Genomic DNA, 27,825 nt, shown 5'->3' on the forward strand with positions numbered 1-27,825 from the left:
CTAGGAGTCTGGACCTTGGAGTGACCTTGGGCAAGTCAAAGAAGCTTTTGAGGTCCAAGACGCTCATCTCAGAAGTAGGAGTAGCAACAGTCCTATGCCTACTTCTGAGGCTGTTGTGAGTATGACTGATGGTGATGCAGGTGGTGCCCAGGAATTGACAGTTGTGATCATGATGAACTACTGACAGTGGCCCGGCCTGCATAAGGTTTGTCTGACCCAATTCCAAGTCCCTCTCAACTGCCCTCCTCCGGGCACCCTCTTGAAGGGCTTTGCACGGGTTTCTTGTGATCTAAGTCTAGCTCTGGGTCTCAGGTCTCCCTAGGCTCTCTGGGATCAACCTGGCTGGGGTGGGAGGTCCTCCGCCCCTCACTCTGTGCGTCTTCTCTCAGTACTCCAAGCAGGTGGATGATCGATTTGGTGCCTATGTGGCCTGTGCCTCGCTCGTTTTCCTCTTCATCTGCTTCGTCCAGATCGCCATTGTGCCCCAGTAAGTATCCCCATGCCTCCTGGGCTCTCTCCTATGGCTGCGGGATGGGAGAGCTGGTCATTTAGAAGAACAGAGTAGGGAGCCTGGGCTGACCTGTTCGGGCAGGGAGAGGTTTCTCCACGTGTCCTTGGTAGACCAGGAAGCCAGGGTGAAATGCTCGTGCCTGGGTGGGACACTTCTCACTAGGCACTGTTCAGCTGCAGGAGAGACCCCCGTCCACTACCTATCGTCCCATGCCATTTAGCACACACCTCTGCTTCCCAGCTGAACCACCCAAAGTATCTGCAAGACTGGCTCCTGTGTGACCTTTGAATATTGAAAAAAAAAAAAAATCCATATATCTTCAAAAGACAAAGTTTTCTTACTACTATAGGTATTTCAAAGACTGGAATAATTCAGGTTCTGAAGGCTTGTCACAAAGAGGCACTCCTGAACTTTTCTGAGGACTCTTGGTATCACCGTGAGAGCCTATGGTTTCTGCAGGAATCACTTTGAAGTAGTGGGCTTTCAGAAATGAAGTTTAGTAGATTGTCTTTTATATGGAGTCATGTTAGGAGAGAAATCTATATGTATGTGTATGTGTATATATACATATGTATGTGGGTATATATATATGTATATATACATTTTTTTACGTCTTATGTATGTAAAATCATTCAAACATATAGAAACGTAATATAATCAACACTCATCCCCTAGCTATGTTAATATTTTGCAATATTTGTTTTGATTAGTTTTCCTGATTTTGGTGGGGAGTGTACTGGGCATTGAACCCAGGGGTGCTATACCACTGAGCTACATCCCTAGCCCTTTTCTATTTTTTTATTTTGAGACAGGGTCTCACTAAGTTGTTTAGAGTCTCACTAATTTGCTGAGGCTGTCCTTAAATTTTCAATCCTCTTGCCTCAGTCTCCTGAGCCACTGGGATTACAGGTTGCACCACTGTGCCTGGCTTTTCCTGATTTTTTTAAAGTAAATTTAAGAATATTTTGTCCCTAAAATTCTCGATTGACCTCCATTTAAAGGACATTTTCTTCCTGAAAATTAACATCAATTCTCTACTAACCCTGCTCCCAGTCCATGTTCCAGTTTCCAAAGTAGTCCCCCAAAGTGTCTCTACTCTACTTTATTCCTATCTGGGATCTACCTGAGATCCACTGGTTGCAAGTGGCTGTATCTTTTAAGACTCACTTCATCTAAAGAGTCCCCACAGTCAACACACTCTATTTCATTTTGAAATAATGGTAGACTTCTGAGAAGTTGCAGAGGTAGTGCAGAGCCTCTGTGTCTCTCTTATCCAGTTTCCCCTACGGTTGACAATTTCCAGAGCCACAGCTCAGTGATCAAAACCAAGAAACACACGCAGGAATGATACAGTTCACTAACCCGCAGACCACCTTCTCATCTTGTCCGTTTCCCCCGAGGCCCTTTTCCTGATCCAGGAGCCAGGTCAGGATCCCACCCTGCATTTAGTCATCATATCTGCTTTGTCCCTTCCAATCTGATAGTTCCTTTGCTTGTCTTTCATGACCGTGGCACTGTTGATGAGTCCTGGACAGTTAATTTGTAGAGTGTTGCAGTGTGGGTGTATCTGATGTTCTCCTGATCAGACCGGGGCTGTGTGCTTTGATAAGACTCTCATGGGGGTGGCCATGTATCCTTTCAGTGCACGGTGTCAGGAGGCACATGACATCGACATGCCTTTTTTACTTAACACCTTTTATTTTGATGACATTTATTGTTGAAAAGATACCCCATACATTTGTATCTACTGTGACTCTATCAGGACACCACAGGTAATGACCAGACGCTGGCGTGGGCTCTACCTGGTTGTGCAGCTAAACCCACTCCATGGGCGCCGAGGCTGTGCAGGGTTGGTGCGACTGTGGGTCCATATTGCCATAGAACTCCATTTTTTGTATTGAAGTGGAGCCACAGGAATCAACAAGCAAGCAAGGCCTTCTGTCCCACTGCAGCTGGCAGTCCCTTAGCCGAGTGCATAATCCTGCCTCTTTGCCACTTTTCTTTCTCTGCAGTGTGGCCTGGGCCATCCCAGTTCCTGCTCTGTCTGCCGTGGGTTCGTTCCCTCCTCTGGCCATAGCTCCAAGTGGCTAAGGCATTGACAGAGGTTGTCTCTAACCATCCCCTCTCTAGGGAAAACCTGAAAAGCCACTTTAAAAGATTTATCTTCTTCCTCGTTCCATTCATTGAAGTCCACTAAGTGCTGCTTCTGTGGAATCCTGAACAAAGGTGCTGCCTGTGTCCTCCAGGGCTGTCTCCTTCCCCGGGCCTCACTGGCCCAAAACTCACCAGCAACGTCTGGCATTCCCAGGCCACTCTCCTTCCTTGACCAGCTCTTGGTGGCACAGTAGTGATGCCCCTGGCTAGCCTCTGCCCCAGGAGACAATGGAAGGAAAGTGCCTTGCAGCTCGTTTGTCTGAGGATTTCCACCAATGGTGGCCTGTGATCTGCCTGGGAGAGGAGGGGCAGGGACACCTGTGCACTCTTCTTGTTGAGCTGGCTGGGAATGGTGGGGGTGGCAGCAGAAACTGAGCAGGACTTATGGGGGGCGCCTGGCATTGGTCAGTAGGAAGGGGACAGGACTTAGGGACTGTCATTCTGAATGTATGTATCAGCCCTATTTCTCGGAGTGGCTGGCTGGGCCTGCTGACACATGCATTTATATAAACAAAGGCCATTTGTCAAATCCACTTTCTGTCCTTGCGGTTATTTGTCAAGCCACCAGTGGTGATGTGGAGGGAATGACCAGGTGATTTTTAAAGTGGTTCTTCCAAGCTAAGTGGAGCACTCCCGTGAACAGCTAAAAAATTGGACACAGTATTTTCCAGGTGGCACCTGGCTTTCCATCCAGCTCTCTGTGGGTTGCTGTCCCCCCCACCCCCAGGAAGGGGACAGTGGATGGGACAGAAGGACAGGAGCCAGACCATCATGGTCCAGTGTGCCGAGGGGCCTTTAGGCTGTGTGAGCCCCCTCAGGGAGCGGGAGGGAAGAGCAGGGGGCTTTGGGGAAATGAAGCAACTTCAGGTTCTCTCTCGGCTTTCAGAGCCTCAGGCCCCGGAGCTGTGAGGATGGGCCCTGGGGACCTGTGGCCTGTGTGCCAGGCAGGCCCCAGGGAGGCTCAGGCCCAGCACCTGGACGTGGCTTCCCCCTCACCCCTTTCTTCCCCAGCTCCGTGTTCATGCTGAGTTTCTACCTGACCTGTTTCCTGCTGCTGACCCTGGTGGTATTTGTGTCTGTGATCTACTCCTGCGTGAAGGTGAGTCCAGCTGACACCTGGGCCAGCACCTTCTTCTCCATCCTCCCAAGTATGACCAAGTAATGTGCTTGGCATGGGGGGGACGGAATGGTGCTGGGCCACCACCATGACTGGCATTGGCAGCGAGCTAGGCTGGAGGTGAGCCTCATTCTTATTGGCAGGCTCAGCCCTCAGGAATCTTTGCAACAAGAAGATGCTGTCGTGGCCACTTCTCGGGATCAGAAGGGTGTTGGGAGGGCACCTCACAAGCCTGGCACAGAGCAGTGGTCATTAAGCACTCGCTGGAAGAGACCTTCCTGGATACACCCTGGACACTACCTGTGACACTGCCTTCAGTTCCTGGGTGCTGTGGTTTGCCCTGGGGAGGATCTCAGAGATGAGGGATTGGGGTCCAGATGAAGCGCATGACCCTAGAAGGGCTCAGAGTTCCAGACAGGCCACATCGCTAGCTCAGTGAGCAACATGAGCTCAGGACCTGGAACCTGGCTCCCTTCTTCCATAATTATTTCCCTTGGGCATGTTGTGTCCCCTCTGTCTCTCAGTGGGACTTGACCACAGGCCATTCTGGTCTGTTCTTGGAATCATTCAGCTTCCTGATTACCTAGTCCACCCAGCCTTTCCCTTGTTTTTTTACCAAGGAGTAAATAAACTCTCTAACAGCAGAGATGCACCCTCTCCAGCGCCCGCCAGGCCTCCTATTCCACCCCGACACAACCCTCACTCACCCTGACACTTACCATGAGCTAAGCCCTTGGGGCTGCTGGGGTCAGGCCCTGCCTTCGCATTGCACACTCGGCAGTGAGTGCCATGTTCTCCTGGGGAAATTGGATCTTTGTCAACTCCAAAGTTCCTGTTCTCTCTCCACCCTCCAGAGTCCTTCATTAATTGGTTAACTGCATAGCCACCTCATGGTCAAGGCCTTGGTGGACTGATGGTCAGAAGTGGAAGGGACCTTGGGAATCTTCCCCCTGACGGGTGTGGAGGTGGAAGACCAGGGATGGGCAGGGCCGCTAGGGTCACTCAGCATATTTGTTTGAGAAGCCTGGAAGTGGCTGGCTGCATTGCAGGGGTGACCCTTCATTTCTCCTTCCTCAGTGCAGTGGTCTCCTGCGACCTACCCCACTCTGCATTCAGCCACTTCCTGCCTTTGGTCTCGCTGTTGTCAAGCCTCCCCGGCCTGCTTTCTCCCTAGTGGACAGTTCTACTTTCTTCATCCTGTGCCTGTAAAAGGTTACCATAGAGTCACAAAAGGCAAAAGCAGCCCAAGTGGCCATCAGCAGGTGAATTGATAGACAATGTGGAGTCTGTAGTTGCAAAAAGGAATGACCTTGAGAACATTACTTCAGCACAAGGTCACGTGTTATATGATTCCATTAATCTGAAATATCTAGAATAGGCAAATTCACAGACACAGAAAGTAGATTAGAGGTGACCAGCACCTGGCAGAAGAGAGAATGGGAACTTATTGTTTAATGGGTACAGAATTTCTACTAGAAATGATAAAAGGTTTTCAAAATAGAGAATGATGTTTGCACAATATTGTAAATGTAACTAATGCCGCTGAGTGGCACACTTAAAAATGGCTAAAATGGCAAATTTTATGTTATTTATATTTTTACCACAATAAAAAAGTCACAGTAACCTAAAAAAAAAAGCACACTATAACTAAAATGTTCTCTTTAAAGTTTCTTTCCCCCAGAATCCTGAAAAAAATTTTTCTTTTTAAAATTAAGTTATGGACTGAGACAAAGTCATTTGTTTGTTTAAGATACATAATTGGCCTGTTCAAATCAGAATCAAAGCTGTATGTAGGCCACCAATTTTTAGCTAGAACCTAAATATCCTCTTTCCTCGTTGGTGGCCTTGGAAAATCTGAGTCCATCCTGATTCCATTCCCTGTGTGTGCCCTGATCGGTGCATGTCTCTGGGTGAGCAGGGCAGGAGGCCCACTTCCCTGCCTGACACTGACTGCCCTGGCCTTTTTGAGTTAGTACGCTGGTCTAGTGAGTTCTTTCTCCTACTGTTCAAGATGGTTTAAGGAAATCAGCTCTGCTTCCTTTTGTACTGTGAATTTCACTATTTTGTTCCCAGTGCCCAATTCAGTAAGCTTGTTCTCAGTTCCCTTATTGGGCCCGGTGAATTTTCTGACTGTTCTGAGGAGGCCTCGGGTTCACTTCTTGCTGCCCGTCCACAGAAACACTGTCCCCCACACACCAGTCTTCCAGGGAGCTGCTTCCTCCACCTTGTAAATGGAGGGCTTCGGTAAAGAAGGTGTTTAGAAAGTGCCCCCTGGTTATCACATCTCCAGGCTAGCAGCTGACATGTCAAATAGACGCTAGCCCCACCCTCGCATTCTTGCCATCAGCCCCTGGATTAGCCAACTTCTTAGAATTTGTCCCCCTCCTGGAAAGCAGAACACGACCCGAAAATTTGTTTATAACGTGAACTGCTTTTCCAATTCCTTGTTCTCCTTCCTTCCCTCTTGTTGTGGGCCAAACTGTTTGTACATTAAGACATGAAAGGGGCCGTTTTACCTTTTGGCTTGTATGCAGCAGGTTATTAACCCACCCTTTGAGGGATGCAGGACTAACCTGTTGCTGAGCACCATCTCATGCCAAATGAATGAAGGTGGACAGACTAAATGTTTATTGTTTCACCTTGTCAGGTATTGACGCAGCCGGCGGGGCTGCAGTCAGCGTCATGCTGCATTACCTTTGAAAAGCATTCGCCCTTTAACAGAATGCAGACGTTCTCCATCTCACTCCACAGTCTCTGAGGACCCAGGGTGTGCCGGTGAGACGCGTAATCCCTCAGCTACTCCAGGCTCGGGCTCTGCTCATCAGAAACCATACAGTTGTCAGACACAGTTGCTTTCTCTGTCTCATTTGCTTTTCCATTTTCCTCGAGCAACTCAAGCTGCTTCCTTAAGCTGTCCATATTTTGATCTTTTCACAGAGATATGCATGGAGACAGTATGGACCCAGTCTTCCCTGCGTGGGAGGAGCGGAAGGTTCTCCCTTCTCCTCACTAGTGCTCAGAGGGCCCTTCCATCTTGGCCCTGTGAAATCTCCTGACCTGGCCTGGTGCAGTTCTCACGAACCCCAGACTTCTCAGTGAGGCTGACCCCATGCCCTGATCTTCACCTTGACCCCAAGTCCTGTCCTCACTTCTCATTCCACTGTGTGCCTTTGGAACCCTGCGCCTCTAGGATGCCTTGGCTGAAGGATGGGAACCCGGAGTCCACCCTTTCATTCATTGATTGCAGTCGTGAGGGCAAGTTGTATGTCTGCGTTAAGGCCCTCGTCCCCTTCCTCCATGTCTGTGCTGACCACAGACCAAGAACCACCAGATTAAATCCTTCCTCACCATCACGTGTTCATGGACTCAGAGAATCTGAGATGGGAAGGAGCCTGAGCAGTAATGGAGCCAAGCCACACACCTGAGGCTGCAGTCCTTTAATTTAACCTTACAGGCATGGATCAGCCTGTGCTTGATCACCTCCAGGGACAGTGGGTTCACTCATGTCTCCCAAGTACAGCCCCTTCCCTTCTTGCCCAGCTCCAGCCTCTCCGCTGGTCTACATTACCTGTGAAGCAGACCAGGTTTATACCTACCCAGTGGGCAGAGAGGGCAGCTCACTACTCTCCCCACACTCTGGTCTGGGCCTCATGCTTTCCCTGTGGCTCATCAGCACATCCTTACGCAGAAGGTCAGCCTGTCTTTCCAGCAGGACATGGAACCCTGTAGGGGCAATTGGCTACACAGCTGTGGTGTGTGTGTGTGTGTGTGTGTGTGTGTGTGTGTGTGTGATGCTGGGGTTAGAGCCCAGGGCCTCACACATGCTAGATATGCTTTACCACCAAAGCCACATCTCCAGACTCATAAACCATGTATTTCTTAACCTCACAGCCCAAGATCCTTCCCCTCCAGGACACTGCCTTGGTTAGTATGTCCGTTTAACTCCTGAAAGGCCAAGTGATGAGAGCAATGGTGTGCAGCTTTTGCCTGCTTTTCTGGCCTCTGAGGTCTTCATATCTTTTAAAAAATGTTCCCAAAGTAAGAGCTACTGCCTTTTGTTAGCTCCTTGTCAAAGAAGCTGTTTTCTTAAATATTTTGCCACCCGATTTCATCATCTTCTTTCATCTCTGTAATCCCCTGGCCCCATATCACAGGGCCCAGCAAGGTCACTTTTCCTAGGACACTCAAGAGAAGCCAGTGTCTAAACTGTCCCTTACCTCAGTCATGGTCTATTCATTATATCCACATTCCCACTGTTCATGGTGAATAATTTCAATGTACTGATTCTAAACTTACTTTAAAAAGTGTGCTTCTTTTTCTGAGCTCCAGTTGTGAGCCGGCATTCTGTGTACAATCGTCTGCTGTGATGATGCAGTCCAAGATCTGATTATAGCCATGGCGATCCTTCATAAAGAGGCTCTGTCCGCTAAAGGATCTTAAGATGCACACTGGGATTAGCAAATTGGGATTTGGGGTTCACATACATATGAATCTTCCAATTACAGATGAGACTGTGTGAACCAATGCTGGGGCAGGATGTCTCTAGACTTCTGTTCTTGGCTTCCTACCAAATCTAGGATAGGTCTTTTTGCAGGGTGCCAAAGGAAGCTGGCTTGCAGCAAGCCAAGGCATGAAGACTCGGCCATTCATTAGCTGCTTCCCAAACTCCCACTGAGGATTGAACTCAGGGGTGCTCTACCTCTGAACCTCATTCCTGATTCTTTTATTTTTTTACTTTGAAACAGGGTCTTCCTAAGTTGCATAGGCCAAGTTCGAACTTGGAACCCTCCTGCCTCAGCCTTCTGAGTCACTGAGGTTACACTCATGGGTCACAGTGCCAATCTTAGCTCCTTTTATAAAAAAAAAAAAAAAAAAAAAAAAAAATAGCCTGCAGTCCTTCCCCTGGCCTCTGCATGGTCTTTGTGGGGCTCCTGGTCCCACATTCACCAGAAACCAAGCGTACCTGTCCTCTTTCCCAACCACCTTTTATCAAGAAAGTTCTGGCATTTACTAACAACCTTCACTTGAGTCATCCACTACACTCATGGTGCGAATCATGAAGGAAGCTCCTCTGGTGACCAGAACTGAAACAGTTTAAGCAACATGGGATGGAGGTGGGGTGGGAAACGAAATGTCAACACTTTAAACAACCAAAGATCTGAAACAATCTGTCATGCCATTTCAGAGTAAGATCCTTACCTAGAGCCAAAACACTTTCTCCATCACCCGGATTCCCTTAATGGAAAACAAGAACTTTCTGTTCGGCAACATAGCTTTTAAAAATGCAAATACTGGGCTGGGGATGGGGCTCAGTGGTAGAGGCCCTGGGCTCATCCCTGGCACCACCACAGGAAAAAAAAAAAAAAGCAAACATTTACTTCCTTTCTATTGCATTTAACAGCGTACAGAGCATTTTCAAATGTACCACTTCACAGTCTTCATAACCACTCTGGGAGATAAATATTCTCTCTTACTGATAAGGAAACTGAGGCTCAGAGCAATTCATAATATCCTCAGGACCACACAGCTAGTGAGAGACTGAGCAGGATTTTTTTAAATTTTTGTTTTTAGTTGGTGCATTATAGTGATACATAAAAATGAAATTCGTTATGATAAATTCATACGTGCACATAACATAGTTTGGCTAATTCCATTCTGCTCTTCCTCCTATTTCCTATCCCTCCTCCCTCTCTTGAAGTTCTCTTTCTCTATTCCACTGTTCTCCCTTCTATTTTAATGAGATTCTGAGATCCCCCCTTTTTTAAATTCTTCTTTCCCTCTGGATTCCACATATGAGAGAGGACATTCAGCCCTTGACTTCATGAGTTAGGCTTATTTCACTCAACATGATGTTCTACAGTACCATTCATTTACCAGCAAATGTCATAATTTCATTCTTCTTTATGACCGAGTATAACTCCATTGTGTACAGAAACTGCATTTTCTTTATCCAGTCCTCTATTGAGGGACACCTGGGCTGTTTCCATAATTTGGCTATTGTGAATTGTGCTGCTATAAATATTGAGGTGGTTGTATCCGTATAGTATGCTGATTTTAGTTCTTTTGTATAAATACCAAGGAGTAGGATAGCTGGGTCATATGATGGGTTCGTTCCCAGTCTTTTGAGGAATCTCCACACTGCTTTCCAGAGTGGTTGTACCAATTTGAGCAGGATTAAAAAAAAAAAAAAAGATTTATTGAGATATAAATTGACACATCATAAAATTCACCCTTGTAAAGGTGGAGAACTTGTAATTTACTAGTTTTAAGTATATTCACAAAGTTGTGCAACTGTTACCACTAATTACAGGACAGTATCATCATCTCAAAGAAAACCCATACATACTCTTTAGCAGTCTTTCCTTGTTACCTGCTCACCACAGCCCATGACAATCACTGATCTACTTTCTCTCTCTATGCATTTGCATATTATCCATGTCTCATATAAGTGGAATCATATAATATGTGACCTTTTGAGACTGACTTATTTCACTTAGCATAATAATTTCAAGCTTCATCCATATTCTACCATGTAACAGCACTTCATTTCTTTTTATGACTCAGTAATATTCTGTTGATGACTTTATCACATTTTGTTTATACCTTATCAATTGATAGACATATGAGTAGTTCTCATTTTCAGGCTATTATGAATAGAACTGCTATAAACATAGGTGTACAGATATTAGTGCATGTCTCTGCCTTCAGTTATTTGGGCTATATACCCAGAAGGTGGAATTGTGGGGTCTTATGATAATTCTATCTTTAATATTTTAAAAAACCATAATACCATCTTCCACAAGAGCTGCATTATTTTACATTCACAACAGTAATCCACAAAGGTTCCAATTTCTTCACGTCCTTGGCAATAGTTTTTTTACTTTCTTGGTGTTGATTTGTTGCACAAATTTTTAAATTTTGGTGAAGTTCAGTTTATCTATCTTTTTTTCTTTTTGCCTGGGTCTCTGATGCCATCTCCAAGAAAACATTGCCTAATCCAAAGTTATTATCTACATGCATACTTTCTTCTAGGATTTTATAGTTTCAATACTTATATTTAGGCCTCTGGTTCATTTTGAGGTAATTTTTGTTTATGGTGTGAGGTAGGGACCCAACTTCATTATTTTGCATGTGAATATTCATTTGACCCAGCACCTTTGGTCGAAAGACCTATTCCTCATTGAATTGTCTTGGCACTGTCATCAAAATCAATTGGCCATAAATGTAAGGGTTTATTTCTGGACTCGCACTCTGTCTGATTTATCTCTGTTGTTGTTAGGCAGGACTTTAATCCAAACTTATGCTCAGCACATCACGCCTATCTTTCCTTCTGCCCCTGAGAGGGTTTAGTCAGAATGTGTCCTGTATTATCCCAGAAGGTAGTGTTTTGGGGAACAATGCCACAGGCTCACTAGTCTTTGAAAATACTGGGAGGCTGCCTTGCAAGGGAGATGGAGGTCCAGGTCTCCCTCTCTCAACTTAGAGTCTATCTGTCTGCTAGACCTCTGCTACAGCCCTCTCCATGATCTGCCCTTCCCTGTGGTCCCCTCTTTCCCTCTGCTGAATTGGAAGTGGCCTTGCTGGAAGGTAGAGGAGGATTCTGGAGTGGGAAAGTTGTATGCTTCCCTACACGCACAGCCAGCCCAGAGCCCAAGACCCAGGGGTGAGCAGGGCCCTTCCTTACCAGGAACTGGGAAGGTCTGAGGTCTAATTTTACCCTACATACAAGCTGATAAGTTAGCTTGTAAATGTTTTGTGGATGCTTGCAGAAGATATGAGACTCCTAGGTCAGAGATAAAAGGCTGTTACTCCTGGCACAGACAACAGCATGGGCAACAGCACATTTGTATTCCCTTTACCCCTGAAGTCCCAGGGGACAATGCGAAGGGTCCACATGGATGCTGTACATATAAATGGGTTGGCTTGTGGCAGAGGAACATCTGGTCAATGGCCCAGCACTTTTTGAGCTAGGAGCAAACACTGAAGCACACAGTCACTCCCCCTCACCACCTCCTCATTGGGAGTGAGCAGCTACATGGTGGTCATGCTATGAATCCTTGACCTACTTAGTCATCTGTGTGACCAATGATAGGAACTTGGGTCTTGGGGTCTGGCACTCAGCAAGTATCTGCAGGGATGGTTAGGGGCCATGATCAGGGTCGAGTCGTTTGCCTGCTTCACTTATTGCAAAAGTCAGGGTGCTCCTACAAATGGGAGACTTCAGAGAGGGGATGTGGCTTGCTCAGGGCCATACAGGAAAAGCCGCATCTAGAACCCAGGCTTCCCACCTCCCAACCCTGTGCTTTTTCCACCATCCTCTCTTCTTGGAGGTTTCTTAGGACACCTGGAATGTTGGCAGCAGACAGGACTCGCCAAGAAGAGGCAGGGCAGGCAGGGGTGGAGGAGCCCACATACGGGGCTCTGCTTCTCTGTCAACCCCTTCGTTAGCATAGGTCGTGTGGGAGGAGAACGTGGCGTATGAGGCCCAATGTGTCAGATTTGGTGGCAGAAAAGAGACTTAGAAGGTTGATCATTTAATCACCAAAGCCGCAGAGGGTCTTTGAATGGTGTGTCTAGTTGAAGAATATATAGGAAGGGCTGGGTGAGGGGAACGGCTGATCGGAGGAGCTTCATGCTGAAGAAAAGCTGACTCAGTGCTGGTGTCCAGGCCTCGCCCTCTTGTTCCCATGCTGCTTTGCTGCTTCTCACAAGCCCAGCCCCTTCCTCCAGATACCAGGTCTTTTCTGCAAGTCCCTGCTTCTTCCAGGAAGCCTTCCCAACCCTCCCCAGGGAAGTAGGGCCCCTCCATGTGTCCTCCACTGCCACCCACCACCCCTGGCTCTAACTCCCGAGGCCCAGCCAGAACTCACTCTCTGGGGAAATGGGCTTGTCAGCCCTCCTTGTTGGGTCAAGATGGTGTCACGTCTTCCATCCAGCCTCTCGCCGTGGGCTTCCCAGGCACACTCACTCCTGGCAGCCCAGAGTCTGTGCTGCTGTTGCCCTGGAAGCAGGATGCAGTGGTGTGAGGCTGGAGCCTGGCAGGCTGGGAGGGGGTCAGAAAGGCCAGGGGAGCTACACTGGAAGCACGGGTGGGTCCACTGGGCCTCCACTGCCGTCGTCAGGGTCCTTGCTGAATGCTCTTCTGTCTCTCCCTCGCCCAGCTCTTCCCCACCCCACTGCAGATCCTCTCCAGGAAGATCGTGCGGTCCAAGATGAACAGTACCCTGGTTGGTGTGTTCACCATCACCCTGGTGTTCCTATCGGCTTTTGTCAACCTGGTGGGTGGCTCCACATCCTCCCAGTGCCTCCCCAGCCCCATGGGGTCAAACCCAGCAGAGCTCTGTGCCCAACCCCATGACCTGGGGGAGCATACACCCAGAAATCCCTATTTGTGTCTCACTCCGGGTCTGGGATCAGATTTGTCTCCTAAATTAGCTCTCATGCTGGCTTTTAGTTCCTTACTCTCAAGACTGAAGAGCACAGGGAATGTCCCCAAAGCAGACTTAGGACCCCATCTCAGGAAGGCATCCTGGTCTCGCCTTCCTAGCCAGGGGACTGGACAGACCTGCCAGGTCCTCAGCCTCTTCTAGGCTCAACTTTCTCCCCAGTAGAAGGGAGGCCGTACCTGAGACAGGGTGCAGGGTGGCTCTGGATCCTGGGGGCTGACCACTCCTTACTGCCCTCTGCCCCGCCCAGTTCACGTGTAACTCCGAGGACCTGGTGGGCTGCCTGGCAGAAGAGCACAACATCAGCACCAGCCAGGTTAATGCATGCCACGTGCTGGAGTCAGCCTTCAACTACAGCCTGGGCAACGATCGCAGCTTCTGCGGCAGCCACTGGCCCAACTGCAACTTTCCTGAGGTACTGAGCCAGCAGGGCTGGGCGGGGGAGCAGATGCAGCCGCTCCTGCCTTACCCCACTCTGCCCTCGACTTCCCTGGACAGTCTGAGGTGAGGTCGGGGCCCACCAGCTCACTGCCATTCTGGAGACTGCCTGCCCCAGCTTCATCAACACCCACGTGCCCAACACTGGTGAACAAGGGCAGCCTCCTCGGTATAACCACAGCAGTACTGACGTAGCTATCGTTCATAGCATGCTTACCATGGGCCAGGTGCTCTGTTAAGTGCCTTACATACATCTGCTCAGTAAATCCTCACAACCCTATGCCACAGGTACTATCTTAGCTCTTTTGTAGAGATGAAGAACCTGAAGCATAGAGAGGTTAAATTACTTGCCCAAGATCACTGAGCTAGTAGGCAGCAGAGTCTGAGCTCTCACACAAGTTGTCTGGTGTTGGGAGTTCATGCTCCTGAGAGTAAAACTTCCTGGACCCTCTGCCCATGTGGCAGACCTGACCCTTCCTCAGGAGAGTCCACTTGATCCCCCAGCTGCTAGGGTCAGGAAGCATGGAGGGGAGCAAAGGGAACCCAATCCCAAGCCATGACCACAAACCACCTGTTCAGAGTGTGCAACAATAGTTTTCAATGTGTTCACAAGTCAGTGTGGATGTCCTCTTTGGGAACACTTTCACCACCCCCAAGAGAAATTTTGTAGCTACAGGCATCTGGATTTAAAATAAATAGCACCAAGGCTCTTACTGAGAGAATGGCATGTGATGGCATTGCTGTGCTTCTCTGCAAGCAGTTTGCCCCAAGCAGCAGGCCCAGGCTTCCTGCCTGTCTGGAAACGTTTGTTCTGTGCGGTGACCTTTGCCACCTCCCAGCTCCCTGCAGGGCACTCACAGGAAACCTGTAAGGCAATGACAGAAGATCTTGCTCTTCTGCTTTACTGCAATTCCCAAAGGGCCCAGAACTGCAGCGGAGGGGCATGGGCTGTCACAGTAGTGGCCTCTCTCCCCCACCCTGGGAAGGAGCCTGACCATCTCCTTGTTGCACTGTTGAGTCAAGGAAAGTCCAGCGAGGAGCTGGGCTCAGCTGATGGCCACCCAGAAAGGCGCTTTTTCCCATCCTGGGCCCAAGACCAGCTCTCCTTCCCCTCTGCAGCCACGCTGGGCAGGTAGCCAGGCCTCCCCTCCTGTGCTCCATTCCCTCTCATGTCTGGCTGGGAGCCCAGGGAAGCAGCGTTTGTGCTTCCTGAGGAGCAGAGGTTGTATTTGCCTGTTTGCCACTAGGTGGTCGGAGAAGCTAGGAATGGGGGTGGGGGCACTGGTGTCCCAGTTTTTCCGTGTTGCAGATGGTTGGTCCCAGTCTTCAGCCCTCACCAGTATTCCTAGCTGAGTCAGCCACTCCCTACAGACTCCAGGTCCTTCAGGATCGGGGTGGGAACAGCATTAAGCCTTGGCCTCCTGCTGCCCAGGACCCAGCTTCTGCATAGGAGTTCAGGCTGGCTGGAGAAGGCCCTTTTTTCCTCCCCCAAGCTGGAACACTGGGCTGAATTATCTGAGCTTGCTTTCCTACACTCTCCTCTGCCCAGTTATTGGGGGTGACTTGAGGCTACCCCTGTCCCAGTCTTATCACCAGGGGACCCTCAGCAGTGGCTCACTTAGCTCCTGAAAGCCTGGGGAGGCAGAGGGCCCAGCCTGGGCTACCCCCACTGCCAGCTACCCCCACTTGGCCCCCAGCCCAAGGCAGAGGCAGTGTGGAAATAGGAAGAGTCTTGAAGCTGACTCAGAAATAATAGTGCTAAATTTAAAAGAAAGAACAGGATCATAGATGCTGACATGGCTAGGAGAAGCGTCAGGGGACCACAGCAGAGAGGGGCTGCTGAGATCAGCTGGTTTGCCCCTTGGTTGTTTAACAAGGAAATCAACTCAAAGACAAGGAGGGACTTCCACAAAGTAAATAGTACAGGGCACAATCCTTCATCTCAAGTGCTGAGGGTCAATGTCTTTTAGACTGCAGATTTTTCCCAGATTTAAGAAGGCTGCTTCCCGTGCCCAGCAGTCTGGGGCAGACCTGATAGTGGAACACAGCCATACTTCAGCAGCCAAATGCCTGAACAGTCACCAAGAGCTGGATGTGGCTGGTGATTGGCATTGCATCAGTTAGTTTGGGTTTCGCCAGCAAATGAGGAAGTTCGGTTGTTGCCCTCCAGGTTATGAAACACTTCCCCTTTTTCCTGCTGTGGGTTTCAGAGCTGCAGGGAACCTCACAGTTATTGAAGTTATTGTGAGCTGCTCCCCAGTTATTGAAGGTCTCGGACACAGCCCCACGGGGCTTCATTGCATGCAGCAGGCACTGCGAGCCCCAATATAGAAAGTTCTGCAGATGGGGAAGCAGGCTTTAGTGGGGCAGATTACACAGTCTGAAGTACACAACCAGTCCGTAGTGTATCAGGGATGAGCCCAGGTCAGCGTGAGCCTGGAGCCCTAGCCAGGTCTGCAGAAGCTTTTCCAAAAGTGGGCGGGGCGGGCCGGATGCTGGGGGCGGGGCCGGGGCGGGGCCGGGAGCTGACACCGCCCTCTCTCGGCAGTACTTCACCTACAGCGTGCTGCTCAGCCTGCTGGCCTGCTCCGTGTTCCTGCAGATCAGTTGCATCGGCAAGCTGGCACTCATGCTGGCCATCGAGCTCATCTATGTGCTCGTCGTCGAGGTGCCTGGTGTCACACTCTTTGACAATGCCGACCTGCTGGTTACCGCCAACGCCATGTATGTGGTACCTCCTTCACCACCCACAGTGCCCATGCCCCACAGGGAGGCAGAAAGTGCAGAAGTCTGGGGTCTGGCATTGCAGGGACCCTACAGGGAGGGTGCCTAGCTCCTGAGCACTGCTGTCCCATGCTGTCTGGCCCACAGTCAGCCTGGTCATCCAGAGGTCAGATTTCCAAGGGAGATGACTCCAAGAAGGGAAAGGCCTCTGGCTTTGGGTCCAACTGAGTTTGGATGTCAGCATCAGATACACATTTGGTTATTTTCCTGAAATGCATTTTTTTCCCTGTAAAATGGGCGTGATACCATAGTAACAAAATAAAACGAAGTGCCTGGTATGTAGTACCCTTTTCTTCCCATCACCACCTCTACACACACACACCAAGTAGTGCAAAAACAATGTAAGTGACCAGTCTGTGTCTCCTGAGGAAACACAGCACGCTGCACTTTCTCTAAGAGGAAGGGGTCCAGCCAGACAGCCATACATTTGCTCAACTCATTCAGAAATATGTATTGAGGGCCTACCAGGTGCAGGCACTGAGCCAGGCAATGGAGGTACAATCAGGATAGGACCAACAACCCCTTTCCCTTGTGAAAGGGAACCCCTGAGAAAATGAAGTTGCAATGAAGGATCTAAGTCAGATTCAAGCAAGAACTTCCTTGTGGGTGTTTGAGACTATGGACAGATGACAGGAAAATGCTGTGCCATCAGGAACAGTGCAGGCTGCAGGCTGGGGGAGGGCAGGGAGTGCAGACCCTTTTTACCTTGGGTCAGGATGAGAGCTGGCTGTCTTGGCCTCTTTTTGTTTCCTGCTTCCACTCCCAGCCTCTCCTCTCCCACTGCTGAGGTTGGCAGCAGAGCCCTAAGATCATTTCTCTTTTGGGAGCCCCTAGTTTGGCTCTAGGGCAACTCTATTCAATAGACAAATAATGCAAGCCACAAATGTAATTTAAAATTTTCTAGTAGCTGTATAAAACCGGCAAAAAGTACAATTTAAAAGCAATTTATTTAGCCAATAAACCCAAAATACGATCATTTTAACATGTAATCAATTAAAAAGTATTAGAGAAATACTTTACCTTTCCACACTCTTCATGGCCTGATGTATATTTTCATTTACAGCACATTTTAACTTGTGTGAGTTCCATTTCAAGGGTCAGTAGACACACATGGCCAGCAGCTACCACATAGGACAGTGCAGGTATAGGACTTCCCCCCTGTTCCCTCTGGATGTTAGCACAGAGCTGGGGCAGACGGGTGGACAGGTGTCTGTCCAGGTGGATAGGCAGGGTGGGGTGGGCAGATGGAGTAAGAACCAGGTAGTTTGTGATCACAGTGACCAGATGCTGGCTGGGGCTGGCCTGTGCATAAGCCTCCCTGCTGGGATACCCTTGGGTGCTGGGGTTGGGGAAAGAGGAGCAGCACTATTGAGGGTTGCAGAGCAGTTCTGGGGGACAGACAGGTAGAGCAGAAGAGCAGGGTGTGCGGGAGGCCAGCAGAGTAGGCCATGGGATGACAGGCCTGGAGGCCACTTTACACCAAAGAGCAGACCTGAACAATGTCCCCCCACTTCCCTTCACAGAGACTTCAGCAACAACGGGACCTCCCAGTGGTGAGTTGACAACCTTCCTTTGATAGGCCCTCCGGGCCCTTAGCACAGAGCAACAGAGACTGGCAACTGGGACCCAGATGGGAGGGGTCTTGGCAGCAAGGTGGGGGTGGAGGAGCCTGGAGTGAGCAGGGAGGCCCCTGGGGGGAGCAAGCGGCCCAGGTGGGATAGACCCCTTCTTTACTCACCATCCTGGTGACCCATAGCCCCAGTGCCAGGGTTATCAGGACCCAAGACCTCATTTTAAAGCTTCTAGCCTCAGGCCCTTCCCCAGGAGCACACCTGAGACTCCCAGACAGAGCAGGAACTGGCACCTGCTTCCCTCTGCACAGAGCAAAGGTGAGGTCTGCACAGGGCTGCTGACGGGAGGCTCTGGGCACATCAGCCTCTGGCTCTGTGCTGGTGCAAGGAGCAGGGTTTGGAACGGCAGCTTCTATTGAGTGTATGTGTCAATGTTGGCAGAAATGTAATTGGAAACAGTAGCCAGCAGTTTGGCAAGGCCCAGTGTGTAGGGTGCTGCCCTGAGCACCTCCTCTACAGAATCTTCAGTCCTGCCCACCACCTTGCAGTGTGGTATTCTTGTCCCCTGTTACAGAAGAGGAAACTTAAAGAGTCTGGCCAAGGTAACCCAGAGACAGGGTGAGTAGGTGCTGCCTAGCTCCCTTGTTCCTGTGCACACTGTCCTGCCTCGTCCTCTGAGAAAGAGCAGACATCCATGCTGCCTGAGGTGACCAGGGGATGAACTTGAGTGATGGGGGCGTAAGGTGCCAGGAGACGGGTAACAGCTGCCTGAGCTGCCACGGAAGGCTTCCGGGAAGAGGTTCACCTCAGGCAGAGTTTGAGTGGCAACTGTGCTGGGAAGAAGAAGGTCTGGGGGTCTTCAGAGCCTGCTGTGAGTGCCAGGGCGGTCACAGGCCTGTCTTCCTCAATCTGCAGCCCTGAGCATGCAACCAAGGTGGCACTGAAGGTGGTGACGCCCATCATCATTTCAGTCTTCGTGCTGGCCCTGTACCTGCACGCCCAGCAGGTGGAGTCCACCGCCCGCCTTGACTTCCTCTGGAAGCTGCAGGTGGGTGGCCCTGGGGCTGCAGCTGGGTGGGGAGGCGGCTGGACCTCACAGCACTCACTGGGCTGGCCTGGACCTTAACCCTGCACTGATGAGGTGTCCTCTCAGGTCTCATCCCAAATAACCACTGCCCCATGTCCTGGGATCTGCTGCTTGCTTTCCAGGGCTGAGAGGCAAAGCCCTGGAGCATATTCCAGACAAACCCACCCGCAACAGTGCAGGGACTCTGAGCCCAGGAGGTATGCCTTGCACTCGGCCCGTGCTGCCAGAGCAGTTCTATGTGTGTGTAGCAGGGACACCGGCAGGCGGGGCAGCACAGCATGGAGCGGGAGCAGCAGTGTCCAGGCGTGGGAGGAGGAGGGGCAGGAGGCAAGTAGAGTAGGGGCTAGCAGGATCCTGGGCTGCTTGTGGGAGCTGCCACCAGAGGCTCCTGTGCAGGCTTGAAGTGACCACAGCTGGGCAGAGACTCCTCCGTAGGAGGAAGAACCAAAGGAATCAACAGGAAGCCCAGCTGGGCTCAGGGCAGAGGTGGTGGGGTGACCAGGGGCCATGGCTCTGACTGGTGTTGGGTGCACTGGAGGCAGAAATGCAACCTGCACTTGAATATCCAGGCTGTGTCCCTGCTCTCTGAGGACAGTGTCCACCTGCAGGAAAGGATGCCCACAGGCCAGGCAGAGGTGGTGCTCTTGGTAGCCACAGTCCTAAGACCTTCTGTTCCCTGACGAGCCACCGCAGAAGAGCCTGGAGAGGACATTCTAGGGCACTTGCAAAACAAGGCCAGCTTTCCCGTGGGCCCTTTGAATCTAGCCCCGCCACCGCAAGGCTTAGCCAAAGCCTCTTCTGGTCTGACCCGTCTCCAGACCACGTCAGCTCATCCAAGGCCCGCTTAGAACTCCGCCATCCCAGACTCCTCACCATTGTAGAGATCTTTGGCTGGGGGCAGGAGGCTTTTGGTTGGGTGCCAAGTGTAGATGGGGCATGTGGTTGTCCCTTCTGTTGGGTATGTTGCATGCACTGTAGCTTTTAGCTCCGAAGTGTGTCGTAAGGTACCCTGAGGCTGGGGTACCCAAGAAGGGTGCCACAAGTGTCCCATGTGGAGTACGCCTCCTGAAGTCCTGGGCTGGGAACAACCTCCAGGAACAGCCATGTGTCTGTCCCTCTCAGGTGTCCCCCTTCTCACATCCCTCCTCTTTGGGGAAGTCCCAGGGAGGTTCCAGTGCTCTCCTGAGGGTTGATCAGACACGGTGGGGCCTAAAGCCACCTCTTCCTCTCTCTCACATGCACATCTGTCCCCCGAAATCCCACCCAAGATTGTTGCCAATGTGCCTCACAGTTGTTTTACATAGACCTCGGGAGAGCGAGCCTGCCACCAGGCCCCTGCTGGGTCCTCAGCCCCTTCAGCCACACCCTGGAGTGTCTCTGTCCAACTCCTGAGTACGGGGATCCACCAGGCTACACCCGCCTAGTTCCCTTGTGCCCAACCACAGCTGCTCTCTCAGCCCCGGCCAGGGCGTGAGGCCTGCCAATGGGGAGGGCGGGCGCTGCCTGCCCAGGGCTTGCCAGCACTCAACCCAGCTCTGACCTGCCAGGCTGGACAGCTGAAAGGGCTGTGCATGGGACAGGAACAGCACTCCCTTCCCCATTGAGACTTCCCCTGCCCTCCAGCAGCCCCGCTCCGAAGCACCAGGCCTCAGCCCCAGGCGCTTGTGTTAGATGGCCACGGAAACCTCTGACTTCCCCTTCCACACCTTTCCTTCCGACCTCCTTCCTCCCCATGCCCCTGGCTCACCTCCCCCATTTTTTTTATAAGTTAAAAAAAAATTTAAACCTACAGAAATAGTGTAAGAACAACATAAAGAACTCCAGCAGTCCCTTTGGGTTAGCCTCCTTTTATTTTATGGCCCCACCGCCCCCTGTGCGTGTGTATATTCTTTCCTCACTCCTGTTTCTTCCTGACATGATGTCTATCACCCCTGGATACTTCCAGTGTCTCCCTTCCAAGAGTGGGGATGCTACCTGCATCCCCCACCCTGCGACCTCCCCATCAGGAAGTCAGCAGTGGAAACAGGTCCGGCTCACCTGGTGCCAGCTGTCCCCATTCCAGCCCAGAATCCTCTCCAGGATTTAGTTGTCTCAATCTCTGCATTTAGTTGTCTCTTCATTCCTTCCTTGTCTCTCCCTCCTTGCCAGACTGCGAGGGCTTGTTCTCTGTCAGACGCATGTCCAGACTCAGGCCAACGCCTTCCTGAAGGAGACCCAGGGCAGAGGTGCTGGGCACTTCTGGGGCTTCACACTGGGGACTCCCTGTGCTAACCTGTCCCACCACTGATGGTGCCGACTCTGATGGCAGCTCTAATTACTGCCGACCACATTTCTCCACCACCACACCCTCTTTCTCTCCTTCATATTTTCTTGACATTTTGTGGAAAAATACTCTGGATATTACAGCAATCTTCCCGTCCTCAGCAAAGCTCCATCCAGCAGCCTTTGCATCCATTGTTGACTCCTGCCTCTCTCAGTCCCACCACGGAGGTGCCAGTCGGTGAGGCTGTGGCCTCCTTCCTCTGTTCTTAGGGAGACCTCCCATTCATTGGCCTATCATTCACTTATTTATGTCAGTGCAGACTCACAGACACCCATTTAGTCCAGTGGGTTATAATCTGCCACTCTGTTTATTCTAATGTTTGACTAGTGTGCATTTCTTCAAGCTGACTTCCATGTCATTTGACATGTCTCCAGCATTCTTTAGGCATCTCCTGACTTCCTGGCACAATGAGATGTCTCAAGCTTACCTGACATTTTTCCTGTTCCAGCCCAGGAATCATCAATTTCTTTAAAGAGCTCTTGCTCTTAGTGGAGAGTAGTATTTAGAGTCCATGAGCTGAGTACTCAGTGGGCTTGCTGCTTCTGGATCTGTGTTAGTTTCCTGTGACAAAAATCTCTCAAAATCAACTTACAGCAAGAAAGACTTATTTTGGCTCATGGTTGCAGAGAATTTTATCCATGGTCTTTGCCCCATTTCTTTGGACCTGTGACGAGGCAGAAGCGCTTGGTAGAGCAAAACTGCTCACCTCATGGCAACTAGGAAGCAGAGAAAGAGGAGAAGGTCCTGGGACAAGACCTTCAAGGACACACCCCCAGGACCTACTTCCTCCCAGTAGTGCCTGCCTCACAAAGTTTCCACCATCTCCCAAGAGCACCACCACTGGGGACATGATCCTTTGGGGGGATCCCAGATCCACACTATAACAGGGTCATCTCCAGAGACAAAGCTAGGAAATAAATGTAGTTGATGTAAACACGCGGAAATACAAGTATGCACAAATGCAGGTGTGCACACAGACGTACCACCCGGCTCCTATCTGTGGAGAGAGATTTTTTAAAACCATGGCTCATGCCAGCTCTTCCCATTTGAGTCCTGTGCCTCAGGCTTCTCTGTTGCCTTCCCTGTGCCAGGGTGAGAGCCACCTAAATCACTCTCCTAGAGGGTCACTGGCCCCTCAACACCCCCAGCCTGTCCTGTCCCCCTCCCTTCTTGGCCTCCTTGCTTCCTTGTGTGATGGATCCCATCCCTCTGCCACTTTGCTTTCTCAGGCACTCAGGACCCTGTGCTGGGAGGGAAGCCACTGACTCAGGCTGACACCAGCCCTGTCCAATGAAGCTCCCCAAGAGTCTCATGGTGCTGGCAGGTCCCTCCAGCTCCATCCTTCTTCTGGGCTTTTGGGAACTTGGAGAACAACACGGAACAGTAAACAGAAACCTGAAAGCAGGGCTTAGGAACCGGGGGTGCTTGTCACCACCTCTTCCCCAGGCTCGCCCAGCAGCCCCTTTGCTTTTGGACCTGTGGGTGTGTGCTCATGGAGGAGGGGCTTACCAGGAACACACCCTTGCACACAGCGCCCCCTCCTGGCCTAACCGTTGAGTCTCCATTCCCCACCCTCCTCCAGCATTGTTCGCATTAGGACTATCAAGAAACTGTGCAGGCCTGCGCCACCAAAGCCTCAGAAGCCGTTGGCCATGTTGGCAGCTGCCCAACCTGTGTTGGTGTAGAGCTCCCCAGATGTGGCAGGAGTGCCTGGCCTGTCTGGGGGATTGGCCTCTGTCCCCAGTAGCAGCCCCGCCCCCAGCCTCCACGGCACTCTGTCTGTGCTTTGGGAAGATGCTCTCTAAGGGAGGTGCAGGCCCCATCTCTGCTGCCTGTTGGGTGAACAGGAGGAACTGGAATGCTAGGGCCCCCGGGACAGGGTCTGGGCAGGCAGAGGCAGGACAGCAAGTGCTCTGGTGCATTTGCAGAAGCAGATGGACGATTGCCTGGGCTCCTCTATGGTCAGCCCACAAGGGGAGGTAGAGGGACTCCCACCCGCTTGGGCAACCTGCTGCAGAGCAGGAGCAGGTGCCCTTTGTTCATGAAGAAGGAGCCTGAGCAGAGTGCCCCACCTCACAGGAGCACAGGTCACCTGGCTGGAAGGCTGGTCAGGAAGATGGCACACACCAGCCACACTCACCTGGCATCTGAAGTGGTGGGTGGAGGCTGGGGCCCCTTGAGTCCAGGAGCTTCCTCAGGCATGACCCCAATTCTTGGAGCCACATGTCCAGTGGCTCCAGGAGTCCACCAGGCTGTAGACAGTACCATCAGGACATCCCTGAGCCTTGGCAGCTGAGTCTTGGTCTCAGGTCTTCTGTCCTTGGGCTCTATCGCCCCAGGACCCAGGTCTATAGACTCGGGAAGGTGTGCCAGTTCCTGGCATAGGAAAAACCAGAGGAAAGCAGCCCTGGGCCAGTCGTGAATCTAGATGCAGCTGAGTAGAAAGACATTTCAGCCCTGCTAATGATCTTCCCAGTCGGTGTCACCAACAGGTCACTCCTAGCTGGAGAGGGCTGTATGTCTATCAAGGGTGAGAAAGCCAGGTGACTCTGCCCTGGAATCCCACATCCTGTGATCACTCTGGTCAAGGTGTGAGCACACTGCCACACCTTGAGGTACAACTGCTTCTCTGCTTCAGTTCCTTGTTGCTGCTCCTGGCCTCTTGACCCAAGGACTCCACACTGTCCCTTTACATGGAGGGTGACTGACCACAAATTCCCACTGTGCAGACCCAGGACCAAAACTGGGGGAAAACCAAAGTTGAAGGTGATGTCTCCTTCCTGCCTGATTGGTACCTGGTGGCATCTGTCCCTCCTGGCTGCATCTTGGCTTTGAAGGCTGTTCTCATAGGAATAAGATAGGCAGGACCCTAGCCTATTCCCCCTGTGGCCAGTGGGTTGAAGTAGCCCTGGCAAGATGCTTTTCTGATTGCATTCCCTGATTTTAAGAAGAAAAATGCAAGTTAGAGAGGTCTCAGGAAATCAGCAACCTATTTTGGGTGTGGATTTTGGACTCTCCCTTTCCCCTGGAGGCTAGTGCTAGGCTTGGGCAGGCAGGAGACTTTCAGCTCCTCCTCTGGGACCTGCATCTGCTCTGAGTTTCCCTCCTCTGGGACCAGCTCCCTGATGTGTCACTTTCCAAGAAGTAGACCGTCTTTTCTGAAGGTGGAGGTGATGCTCTTAGAGAACACCTGGGAGCAGAGAGAGGCAGAAACAGCCTAGGGCTCGTCTTGGCGTTGGTGGATTCTTGTCTTGTTCTAAATAGGGCTGTAGCTCCTGCCCCACCCCTTGACCAAGTCCTCTGTCCCCAGGCCACAGAGGAGAAGGAGGAGATGGAGGAGCTGCAGGCCTACAACCGGAGGCTGCTGCACAACATCCTGCCCAAGGACGTGGCCGCCCACTTCCTGGCCCGGGAGCGCCGCAATGACGAGCTCTACTACCAGTCCTGCGAGTGCGTGGCCGTCATGTTCGCCTCCATCGCCAACTTCTCTGAGTTCTACGTGGAACTGGAGGCCAACAACGAGGGCGTCGAGTGCCTGCGGCTGCTCAACGAGATCATTGCTGACTTTGACGAGGTGCTTCCGAGCGTCCCATGGGTCCCCAGGACTCCCTTCTCCATGTGTGTGTGAGCTGTGCTGACAGAAGCCTGATGGCAAGAGCCTGAAGCTGTCCCAGGCGCTGTTGTGTCACAGGCACCTTGTCATAGGTTCCAGATGAGAAAACAGAGGCCCACAGACCTCAGGTGGCTCGCCCAAGGGCCTATAAGGGCCAGGGCTGGGGCTTCGGCCCAGGCTATTTGAACTTGAACCTTCAGGGCCCTAGTTGCCAGGACTGCCCAGAGCTTCGAGAGAGTCAAAGGAAGGAGGAGCCTCTAGTGAAGGGATAGGCGGGGCAAAGACGTCAGCCATCCAATCCATAGGGGCATGAGACCCAGTGGTGACCAGTGCCCTTGTCCTCAGGGGCTCTGGGTGTGGGGTTTGGCACGTAGCACACAGGACAGAGACTGAGTACAGAGGAGACCTGGCTCTGTTATGGCGCACTGGGGGCCTCACATTCAGTTCATGCCCTCACTGAAGAGGGGACATCTGAGGGGCCACGCTGCTGTACTTCCCTGGTTCTCCTCTGCCCCTCCCTATAGACCTCAGTGCCCTGGACTTGACCCAGGGTTGGTTTCCTTCTGTCCAGATCATCAGCGAGGATCGTTTCAGGCAGCTGGAAAAGATCAAGACCATCGGCAGCACCTACATGGCCGCCTCGGGCCTGAACGACTCCACCTACGACAAGGTGGGCAAGACGCACATCAAAGCCCTGGCTGACTTCGCCATGAGGCTGATGGACCAAATGAAGTACATCAACGAGCACTCCTTCAACAACTTCCAGATGAAGATCGGTGAGCAAGGAGGGCTTGTGAGGGCTCCCCCACCCCGAATCCTGCATCTGTCACCATAGAAGGTGACAGGCAGCAGAGGCTGCATACTAGTTTGTCTCTCTGCCCAAAGAGGGGCAGCCAGAGCTGGGGAGCTGATCACTCAGTGTAGCTGCTGGCCTGGCGGCGCCTCAAGTGGTGAGGCAGGACACACACCTTCTGAGTTCCCACTCACCCATGTATTGGGAAGGCATGATTGGACCCAGGTTGTGCCTCCCCAAAGGCTTTGTGGGAATGCTCTGTGATGGGGGACCCAGGGCCTGGTGGTAGCTTTGGGCAGATGACAGTGCCATTTATTTCCAATAATACTGATATAACCAACAGTAGTGTTTTATGTTAAAAGTATTCCAAATCCATTGAGTAAAAATGAAAAATAGTAAGATCAAATAAATACTGGATACATTTGAAATACAAAATGTATAAACATAAGTTATTACACTTACAAATTTATGAAAATACTGAACACATTTTCTGCAAAATTGTTAGCAAAATAAAACGAGTCAAGTGAAGTTTACAGGCAGTGGCACACATCTGTAATCCCAGTGACTTTGGAGGCTGAGGCAGGAGGATCACAAGTTTGAGACCAGCCTCAGCAACTTAGACCCTGTCTCAAAATAAAAAATAAAAAGAGCTGGGGATATGGCTCAGTGGTAAAGTTCCTCTGGGTTCAATTCTCCAGCACCAAAAGAAAAAGAAAAGAAAAGAAAGAGAGGAAATAGAACCATGGAAAAAAATCATGTAATATTGACAGTGAAACAATTCTATTTCAACTTTTTAAAAAACAGAAATCTTAGGGGCTGGGGATATGGCTCAGTTGGTAGAGTGCTTACCTTGTAAGCACAAGGCTCTGGGTTCAATCCCCAGCACCAAAAAAACAAAAACAAACAAACAAAAAAAAAACCAGAAATCTTAAAAATGACAACCAGGATCAGTTGGTTGTAGTGAGAACGTGTGATGATCAGCCCTGTGTCTGCCCTGCACTTGTCCTTGGCTGGTGGTTGGGCCCATGAGATGGCTTGGGAGCTTCCCAGGCACCCGTGTGATGTGTGGAGGCCGTGGTGGGGACTCTGCAGAGGGTAGTCCAGGGTTCTGAGCAGAGAAGCCCTGGTCAGCTTCAAAACAGGACCATATTCTACTTGTTCAGAAACTCTTTGAACCCAAAATAGAATATTTTTCTTTTTTATATTTAATTTTGTTTTCATTAGTTCAACCTTTTGACAACTTTCAGAATCGAAAGAATAGTAGCCAAAACTCATGTACACTTTACATACCTACCCAGCCCTGCCCTGCTCCATCCATAAGATGATTTCCGAATTACAGCTTTGGATGAGTTGCTCCATAAAGCTCAAGGCATTTCTGCAGTTTGTTTGTCCTTAGAATATATTTTAATTTCATTTTTGCAGTGCTAGGGGTTGAATCCAGGGCTTTGCACACGATAGGTGAGCACCCTACCACTGAGCTACATCCACAGCCCATTTTATATTTTATTTTGAGGCAGGTGTCACTAAGTTACCCAAGCTGGCCTTGAACTTGCCATTCTTCTGCCTCAGGCTCCCAGTTAGGAGGTATTACAGGTGTGCACGACCACATCCAGCTCGGAGACTAAATTTTACTAACAATTTACAGTCTGACAGAGTGCAAGTTATTTTTGCAATAGAAACTTTGTCAAGTGTCCTCTTCCTCCTCTTGAGATCTGTGGAGGCAGGAAATGCTTTCTGAAAAGAGCAGACCTCAGTTCTATTCAAAGTTGTGTGCATTATCAGCTCCCTGGGAATGTCTCACACCATAAATGATTCAGAGTTCAAATTTTAAAAAAGTAAAAGTAATTCACCAAAGAAAATACTGGCATTTCAATTCTCAAAATTAGCACATTAAAATGAAATATTAGCTTACTGTAAACCAATATTATGATCATTAGTGTCCTCAGGAGACATTTGTTCTAGCCTGAGTGTCAGGAATTGGGCTGTTT

General features: G+C 50.6%; 1 protein-coding gene across 2 annotated transcripts in view; it reads left to right on the forward strand.

The window, feature by feature from the left end:
• Adcy5 (adenylate cyclase 5) overlaps window positions 1–27,825 on the forward strand; it is a 150,545-nt gene that overhangs the window by 117,451 nt on the left and 5,269 nt on the right. For both annotated transcript variants that reach the window (XM_047563470.1, XM_047563471.1), the window contains exons 11-19: window positions 390–487; window positions 3,677–3,764; window positions 12,944–13,060; window positions 13,479–13,643; window positions 16,215–16,390; window positions 17,974–18,003; window positions 18,937–19,069; window positions 24,742–25,005; window positions 25,616–25,820. In XM_047563470.1, coding sequence (XP_047419426.1) covers window positions 390–487; window positions 3,677–3,764; window positions 12,944–13,060; window positions 13,479–13,643; window positions 16,215–16,390; window positions 17,974–18,003; window positions 18,937–19,069; window positions 24,742–25,005; window positions 25,616–25,820 — 1,276 coding nt within the window. The remainder of the gene's footprint in view (window positions 1–389; window positions 488–3,676; window positions 3,765–12,943; window positions 13,061–13,478; window positions 13,644–16,214; window positions 16,391–17,973; window positions 18,004–18,936; window positions 19,070–24,741; window positions 25,006–25,615; window positions 25,821–27,825) is intronic.

This window comes from Sciurus carolinensis, chromosome 9, assembly GCF_902686445.1.
Source record: "Sciurus carolinensis chromosome 9, mSciCar1.2, whole genome shotgun sequence".
Classification (NCBI taxonomy): domain Eukaryota; kingdom Metazoa; phylum Chordata; class Mammalia; order Rodentia; family Sciuridae; genus Sciurus; species Sciurus carolinensis.